At 31.7% G+C, this 8,730-nt stretch overlaps 1 protein-coding gene across 1 annotated transcript in view; it reads left to right on the forward strand.

The window, feature by feature from the left end:
- Positions 1-4,508: 4,508 nt before the first annotated feature.
- LOC110419598 (pre-mRNA-splicing factor ATP-dependent RNA helicase DEAH7-like) overlaps positions 4,509-8,730 on the forward strand; it is a 6,006-nt gene continuing 1,784 nt past the window's right edge. Inside the window, 10 exon segments of the mRNA XM_021432694.2 lie at positions 4,509-4,711; positions 4,836-4,987; positions 5,272-5,366; positions 5,634-5,742; positions 6,896-7,073; positions 7,190-7,419; positions 7,514-7,690; positions 7,969-8,217; positions 8,492-8,553; positions 8,648-8,730. The exon segment at positions 8,648-8,730 is cut by the window's right edge and continues 55 nt beyond it. Coding sequence (XP_021288369.2) covers positions 4,639-4,711; positions 4,836-4,987; positions 5,272-5,366; positions 5,634-5,742; positions 6,896-7,073; positions 7,190-7,419; positions 7,514-7,690; positions 7,969-8,217; positions 8,492-8,553; positions 8,648-8,730 — 1,408 coding nt within the window. The 5' untranslated portion in view covers positions 4,509-4,638.

Here is an 8,730-nt window from a genome sequence, read left to right on the forward strand (position 1 = left end):
GCATCAAGGCCAACGCATTAAATAGAATAAATTAATCTTTGGTGTCTCCCACCATTTTCTTTAAGCAGGCAATTTACATAACTATGCAAGGAACAATAAGTTTTTAAAATAAGTTGAACTATCATCTTATTTCAGTCGTTCCTTAATTGATATATTCATTAGTCTAATCCTTGTGGCCCAAGCTTAGATTTGCAAAAGGCTTCCGACGGCCATACATAGCAACATGTTTTCCCCATTGACGAGTTGTTAAAATTTTATTATATAGCAACACCATTTCCTTATTTCAATTTTATTCATCCTCACTATTAGTGTGCAAAACAGTTAGAGGTTATAATCCTTGAGAATATAATGAACACTACAAAATTTGTGACATTCTGTTGTTAAAGGGGAAAAATCTGTTGGAATTACCCTAGTTGATAAAGACCATTTCGTTGCAAAGAGGGAATTCGTTCGGTAATTCTTTGATGGAACATTCTGTTGGGAAAGAGTGAATCTCTCTGTATTTCAACTAGTTAGTAAGTGAATAAATCCATCACCACATTCCGTCGGTAATATTCGACAAAATTGTTGATGAATTTTTCGTCAGTATTATCATGATTTCGTTGGTAAAAATGATCCATAATCTGTAGGTATTGTTAAAATTTGTTGATAATTCCATCAATATTTTAATGAGACACAAGCCTTACCATCATTTCAATGAAAAACACAAATACTGATAAATATTAGTATAAAAATTATGTATAATTTATTAAAATTAGAAAAAATAACACAAAAACATATATGTTTCTAGAACCATCATCCCTCAATTGCTGCTCCTCAATGTTAGAAGGGACTGGCTATTATGATGAAGACCTAAGTTTGTTTTACGGCTTCATGTAGTGGAGGATCTATGCAAAGGTCAAGTCAAAGTTTATAATGCAATTATTCATAATGTCCGTATTTTCATCTAGTTTGCTATAGCACTTAGGAAGGGCGACAACATTACTTATTAGAGTCGGACCACAAGCAGACTCAGACATTTAAGTTGCATCAAGTATGATGGACTTAACCCTTGGTGCTAAATGTCACGTGCCGAAACTTAAATCGAATATCATACAGCCTTAAACTCTAAAACTAAAAATTAAGTAAGCTTTAAAACCTACAAAATAATTAAAGCAAAAGAAAGAAAAAAGAGAGAGAGCTTTTAAAAAATAAAATGCTTTGTATTTCTCAAGGACATATTACAAATGAGAATAGGGGGCTATTTATAGGCTAATGGCCCCCAATGAATTGGAAAATATGTTTGAAGATTTAACTCTTTTCAAAATCTAAGCTTAGGTCAAAAGAAGAAAAAAAATAGAAAATTGAAAAGTATTGTTAAAGGAAAGAAAATATAAGAAATTGGGAGTAGGAACACTACTGAACTCATAAATTTCTATTGCATTCATTATTTAAATCATTCTCACTAATATTCATTTTAAGCACACATCTATTGGGACTAACCCTTAAGAATCCAAAACAATTTGGATATCATATGTTAAGTGAAAATAAATTTTGTAAGTGTGAAACCCAAGGACAAACAAACTCAAGGTTGAACACAAAATAAAAATTGGGTGAAATCTATTTCCTTACTTTTTTAATTTTGAAGAATGCTTGATTGATGAAACTTGATTGATTGTGCATTACTTGGTTGAACATTAAGTGTTATTCATATTGCATTTGCTTGAAAATATATGATTGGGTATTAATTGTGTAAAATTGTTGATTGCAAGAAATGTGAGCACGAGATGCATTTAGACTTGAACATAAGTGATGTAATGAGAATAATATGATAGTAACATAAGCATATTTAATAACTTACTTTCACATTCATTCTAGTAGTTTAAATAAGAAAATTTGAGCCTAAAAGTTAATTTTTCTTTACTTTCCTTGTGTCTAAGATATGTTTACCTTTTGAATAACCTTACTTTGAAATTTTGGAATCAAATTGATAAGTAAAAAATGACTAAACTTGAGCATAACAATACTTGACTACTTGAATTGATTTAATCAATATGAGTCTATAGGAGAAAATTATCTACCATGCTAGAGCTTTTGATGATATATAGCTTGAACAAGTTTACCACATGTTGAAAATACTATTATAACTTGTTTTTGATGAAAATGAATGCATGAGAAAATGCTTGAATTTATTGATCTTACGTGTTTGCATAAATGACATTAGTTTTTAAGAATGAAAAATTCATATGGTCATATTAATTAAATCATTTCCTAAAAAATTGAAATATTAAAAAACTTGGTCTATAATCAATTTTTGAAACATGTTTTATGATTGTGCTTAAATGATTGTTTTAAAATTGATTTCTCGATTATATATATGGAATTAGGTATGATGAACACATTGAGTTTCTTGAAAAATATTTTTAGTTCATATTTCATTTTGGTTAAGTCACATGCTTACATGATACCTCATCTTACTTGATCTTAAGATTTAAAGTCTACAACTTGATTTGGATTATGCTATTGAATGAGAAGTTTAAATGGTCAAGTTAGATCATGATATGTATTGTGCTGACATAGTTGAAAAATCTTTTGAATGTTAACTATATTCTCCATGAGTCTAAATGATTACTTAATCTAAAGACTTGTGTGCATATAACATTAGCTTATAGGTTATCATGAATCACTTAGTTTAAGATGAAAAATGGCCTATAGCTTGAGTTAGCAATAAATATCTAATGAGCCTTAATTGAATGCTTATTTCTTGAACCATAACAATTGGTATTCATTAATGCTTGGATGCTTACGTTAGATATATTTTTGAGTTAAGTGTTTTATTTCCAATATCTCACAATAATTGGTATCACTCATGAATTATAGAATATTGAGAAATAACATGTATCTTGAACTGTATTGATTATCCTTTGTATATGTACATGTTTTTGATTGAAATCATGCATGTATTTTTATGAACATAATTGAAATCATAATTAATGAAGATAGCTATGTTTTTACATGTAATCATGCTTATGCCTACTTGATCATAATATTCTTTTATATGATTACAACAATTGCAAAATGTCTTGGCAATGCATCATTGATAATGATATTGTCTTAATGAGATAACTTCTCTCTAATTTGATAATTTTATACACAATTAGGAGAACTCTTATTGAAATACTTGCTTGAAAATGTTATGGCAAAGAGATTACAAAAAATGCTAAATGATGATATTTTCATGATAATATGCTCTTATTGAGAAAAATTTCACTTGAATTGTCATTCTTATAAGAATTTCTATAAATGCTAGATTAATAATGCTCGGACAATACATGTTGAAAATTGAAAAAGGTACTTAATGCAACATGATATCTTAGACATGCATTGGAGCTAATGTGTATAAATTTTTTAAAATTTTGAGTATTTAAAGCATATATTGAATATTTATTTAAATACTAATGCTTTACTAGTTCCTTGAATTTATGAGTATAAAATTGATATGTTGAGTATCCATTGCAATGCTTATCTATCATATGCTCGTGATTTATCCATATATTTGTCTCATGATCCATCTAAAGGAAGCTAAGATTATACTTTAATATGATTAACCATTTAATTCCTTCTCTTGTATTGGAATTGATTTAGTGAATACTTAAAAGGGAGATGGTCATTGACATTGTCCCGTGATTCTTTAGCTTTTGAAATCTTCAACAACGATCTTGATAAAATCTCAACAAGTGGCATTCATTTTTACTTATATGTGATTCGTGATTTTTTTCCTTAATCAATTGTGCAACACTCCTATTGTATTGCCTCTTTACCCGTAGAAGAATGAGACTCTTATACTAGTCTAAGCCTACCTCAATCTTTGTATCTCTCATGGTGATCTACATTAGTAAATATTTAAATCTGTTTTGATACCAAATGTTATGAGTCAAATCTTAAGGCCAACCTTGTTCATTCTTAAACTCTAAAAATAAAGTTTAAGCTTATAAATTATGAACTCACGTTTTCAAAAGACATTTGATAAGTAGTGAAAAATCTATATTTATATATTCAAGACTCACTTTCATTTCTTATTGATGTGCATCCCACCACGATCATTAAAATATTTTATATTATAATTATTAATAAAATTTATTTAATTTATAAATAAAAATATTAATTATATTAAATGATTTGATTAAAAAATATTTTTAATTTTAATAATATTGAATAATTTAAATATTAATAATTAAAATTAAAATTTTTTAAAATTAAATATTAATATTTTTAATTTTTTAATATCTTAAGTTAAATATTAGTAATATTCATCAAATTTATTACATTTTTTGAAACTTATTCTTATATTTATTATATTCAATAAATAAACTCTTTATTTAATTTTGTTTTCCTAATATTAATTAGTTTAAGATTTTATTTGTTATTTTATTAATTTTATTAGGATTTTAGTATGAGAACTAATTTGGAATTTAGCATTCTCCTGCCTAACGTACTTGAAATACGTGATCCTTTAGGTGATCCGGGTTTATTATTAATTTTTATATTTATTTTAAATTTTTTACTCGAGAGGTTTGTATTGCTCCGATTACTGTCAACCCTGTTCAAACCGTGATCGATGAGCTCTAATCGTCCTAAAACTCTCTGGTCTCCAACGCAATGCTTGTTGGGGCTTCACCTGATGCTGGATTAGTTTCTCCATTGATGGGAGATCGTACTCCTCGTTCAGCTGGTAATGTTATTCAGTACGTAAAGACATTCTATTCCTTGATGGTATTGACTGTTTCTGCCTTCTTTCATTGCTTTATTTTTGAATGAAGAGAGCGAACAACTTTCTAACATCATGCTCAAATTAGGTACAGCTAGTGGTGCTTCTCCTTGGGACGATGCATCTCCTTCTCCAGTTCCAATACGAGCCTCTGGAGCATCAATAAAATCTTCAAGCTCTAGATATCGTCGGACATCTCATCAAGTTAGCATTTCAGGGGAAAGTTCACAATCATTTGAGGTAGCATACGGCATTGTCCTAGTTTCTTTGCTTTTCTTTACCTCTCCATTGCCCCCCTTTAAGTACTTCTCTTTAGAGTTGGAGTGAAGGAGTGATGTATTCTAAGTTAAATTTCTGGAAAAATAATGAACTATTAGTTGATAGTGGGTAATGGCAGTGATCTTTTCAGAGTGGTTACTTGAATAGATATCTTTTCCTTTTGCTATACGTTCTTCTCTTTATAGAAATCTTTTTATTTCTGTTGGTGTTAATTTTGGGTCTTTATTGTTATGTTTACTGTTTAGGATGAAGGAGATAAGACAGGTCTTGCTGAAGAACACAATTACGAGATCACAGAAAGTATGCGCTTGGAGATGGAGTACAATGCAGACCGAGTATGGTATAAACTTTATGGTACTTATGTGATGAAAATGGAAATATTACTGAAGTTAGTATCTTGGGAATAAAATTTCATACATGAGTTCTATATGTCATTTTCCTTGGCTGAAAACAAATTGTCGGAGTTGTGATAAGGTCCTATTATTTGGCCTCAATTTGGTGGCTTGTGACCCTTCATTTGATTAGTGATTCTGTGATTCATTTGTGGTCTATGTCCGTGCTGTTTCAAAGTTGGCTTAACTTTCCTTGTTGGAATATCCTTGTGTAGGTATGATAGAGAAGAAGGAAACACCATGTTTGATGCTGATAGTTCTTCATTTTTCCTCGGGGATGAAGCTTCATTCCAAAAGAAAGAAGCAGAGTTGGTCAAAAGACTGGTATTGTTCTAATCCCTTTATATATATATATATATATATAGTATGATGTTAAATGTATGTATCATGTCTCATGGTTATGTACTATATGGTTAACATGGTGGATGCATGATCTTACAGCAGTTGTTCATTTAACTATCTTTTGTGCTTGTGCAAATTCAGATATAAATTTGGTTTAGCTTTTACATTGAAATGAATAAACTCATCACTTTAAGAGACATTGATTCGAAGATAATGATAAAATAAATTGTTATGGGCTTGGGGTTCCTAGTTTCTTATGACTTTGACTTCTGAAATAAAGCTAAAAGATGGTGTGGTATGAGAAAAGTGATATTTGATCTCTCTTCTTGCTCACCTTTTGTTTATTAATTTCAAGCCAGTTTGCTTAGGGTCAAAAGTCTTGAAGAGATTTAAAACTGGAGCACCTGTTCTTGTTGTTTTATTTCCCTCCTAATTTTGATATTGGAATAAGTATAATGATAAACTTTTATCTAATTTTCTTTCATTTTCTTGGCTTCAGTTGTCTTAGTTTGAATATGCTAATTTTTTTAATCTCCTTGCAAGTTATCGCTGCTTTCTCTGTTCTACTTTGAGTCTGGAATTATAGTAGACTGTTGCAAATTGAGTAACTGACCACCAGCTAGTCGTACTAGTGGGAAACTGTTGTCCTTGAGAACAAAGGTGAAGTTGGTTTTAATTCAGAGGCTTGTAAGTGCAATGGACCAGCATTATACGAAATTACTCACAGATGTGTTCCTTGGATGCAGGCATGTTTTACTATTGGCATGCTTCTTAGGGTTAAATTGAAGCCACTTGACCTTAGTAATGACTGGTCATAATAACTGTTCTTTTTCGCAAGTTACATTCAGTTGGTGTACGTTAGAGGTAGAGAGTGACTAATAACCAGTTATTCATCTAACTTTGGTTTTTTTGTGAATGGGCTGAGTGCTCACATAAACCATGTGAAGTGTGCTTTTGTTTGTCTGTGATGTTTCCATGCATGATTGCCTTTTGCTGAAAATAGTTTCCCCCTTACCGCCTTTCTAGGCATTGAGATGAATTGATTATTTTTACATTCTTCGGCTCCTTTTAAATCTGTTAGTTGTCTTTTGCAGAACATAATGGTTTCTAAACATTTGTGCCATCTCCTAAACAGGTTCAAAGAGATGGGACTAAAATGTCACTTGCTCAGAGCAAAAAGCTGTCTCAGCTTACTGCTGATAGTGCTCTGTGGGAAGATCGGCAACTATTGAGATCTGGAGCTGTTAGAGGTACTGAGGTGCAAGCTGAGTTTGTGTATGAGGATGAACGCTAGGTGATTCTTCTTGTACATGGTAAGTAATATCATAATCTTTCTATTAATTTGTGAAACTACTTTTTATCTGATGTGAGTCCAGGATGTCTGATTTGTAGTTTAGCTAAAAGTTGTCTATATCTTTTGTTGTCATAGATACGAAACCTCCATTCCTGGATGGCAGAATTGTTTTCACCAAACAAGCAGAGCCAATCATGCCCATAAAAGATTTTACATCAGACATGGCTATAATTTTGCGCAAAGGATCTACGCTAGTTAGGGAAATTCATCAGAAGCAAAGCATGAGTAAGTCACGCCAACGATTTTGGGAGCTTGCAGGCTCTAAGCTTGGTGATATCCTTGGAGTTGAGAAAACAGCAGAACAGGTATGGTTTATAAATGCAATTTTTTGACCTTTTCTTTTTCTAAAAAAATGATAATGTTGTTCATTTACTAATTCATCTCTATATTGGATGCTAGATTGACACTGACACTGCTGAAGTAGGCGAACATGGTGAAACTGATTTTAAGGAAGATGCCAAATTTGCACTGCATTTGAAGAAGGGGGAAGCTGTAAGCGAATTTGCAAAGTCCAAAAGCATACCAGAGCAGCGACAATACTTGCCCATATATTCAGTGCGAGATGAGTTATTGCAGGTTTGACATTTTTCTGTTAGTATATGTTGGTCAAATTTTGAACTAGATAACAACTCTAGCATGCCACTTACTCTCTGAGGCATGGGATATTAGCCACCTTGCACATGCAAGGATAAACTGCAGCTTTCCAAAAGGAATATAAGGTTTCCCCTTACAATTTTTGGATGTTTTCCTTTTTGACTTTCAAAGCTAAATTCTATTCTGTGACTATGCTTTTTTAAAATATCAAGTGTTTATTGACCATCTCTTTATTCTGTTTTCAATTATATGTTTGACAGGTGATTCGAGAAAATAAGGTAGTTGTTGTTGTGGGTGAAACTGGCTCTGGGAAAACAACTCAACTTACACAGTATCTTCATGAAGATGGATACACTAAAAATAGTGTAGTTGGTTGTACCCAACCTAGGCGTGTGGCTGCCATGAGTGTTGCAAAAAGAGTTAGTGAAGAGATGGAGACTGAGTTGGGTGATAAAGTTGGCTATGCCATACGTTTTGAAGATGTGACTGGGCCAAACACCATAATTAAGGTGAGTGGCTCTGTTTACATTAGAACACAGATTTTAAAATCTCTATACAGTTAAACATAATCGTGATTGCTTAAATTGTTATCTTTTGGGATGGAGGAGGGCACTAAGTTGTGTTTAATATTCATGCAGTTTGCCCATCTTTCTATCATCTTCGTCTAAAATTGATTAGTTTCCCCAATTTATTGTAGGGAGCTATGCCCCATTTTTCTGTATCTTAGCCATGCTTCAGTTCTGATATGATATGCTAAACTTTTTTATTTCTTTGATTTTACAGTATATGACTGATGGGGTTCTCCTTCGTGAAACATTGAAGGATGCTGATCTTGACAAGTATCGGTAAGGAGAAACTAAATCTTAAATTTTCGAGTCTATCCCAATTGCAACTACTGAATTAGTGATAAGAGCTCTGTTATTTACTTTATTATTGCAGCGTTATTGTAATGGATGAGGCACATGAGAGATCACTAAGCACAGATGTGCTTTTTGGAATTCTGAAAAAGGTGGTTGCCCAGC

The sequence above is a fragment of the Theobroma umbraticum genome, unplaced genomic scaffold (assembly GCF_002168275.2).
Source record: "Theobroma umbraticum cultivar Fairchild unplaced genomic scaffold, ASM216827v3 scaffold_67.0, whole genome shotgun sequence".
Taxonomy (NCBI): Eukaryota; Viridiplantae; Streptophyta; class Magnoliopsida; order Malvales; family Malvaceae; genus Theobroma; species Theobroma umbraticum.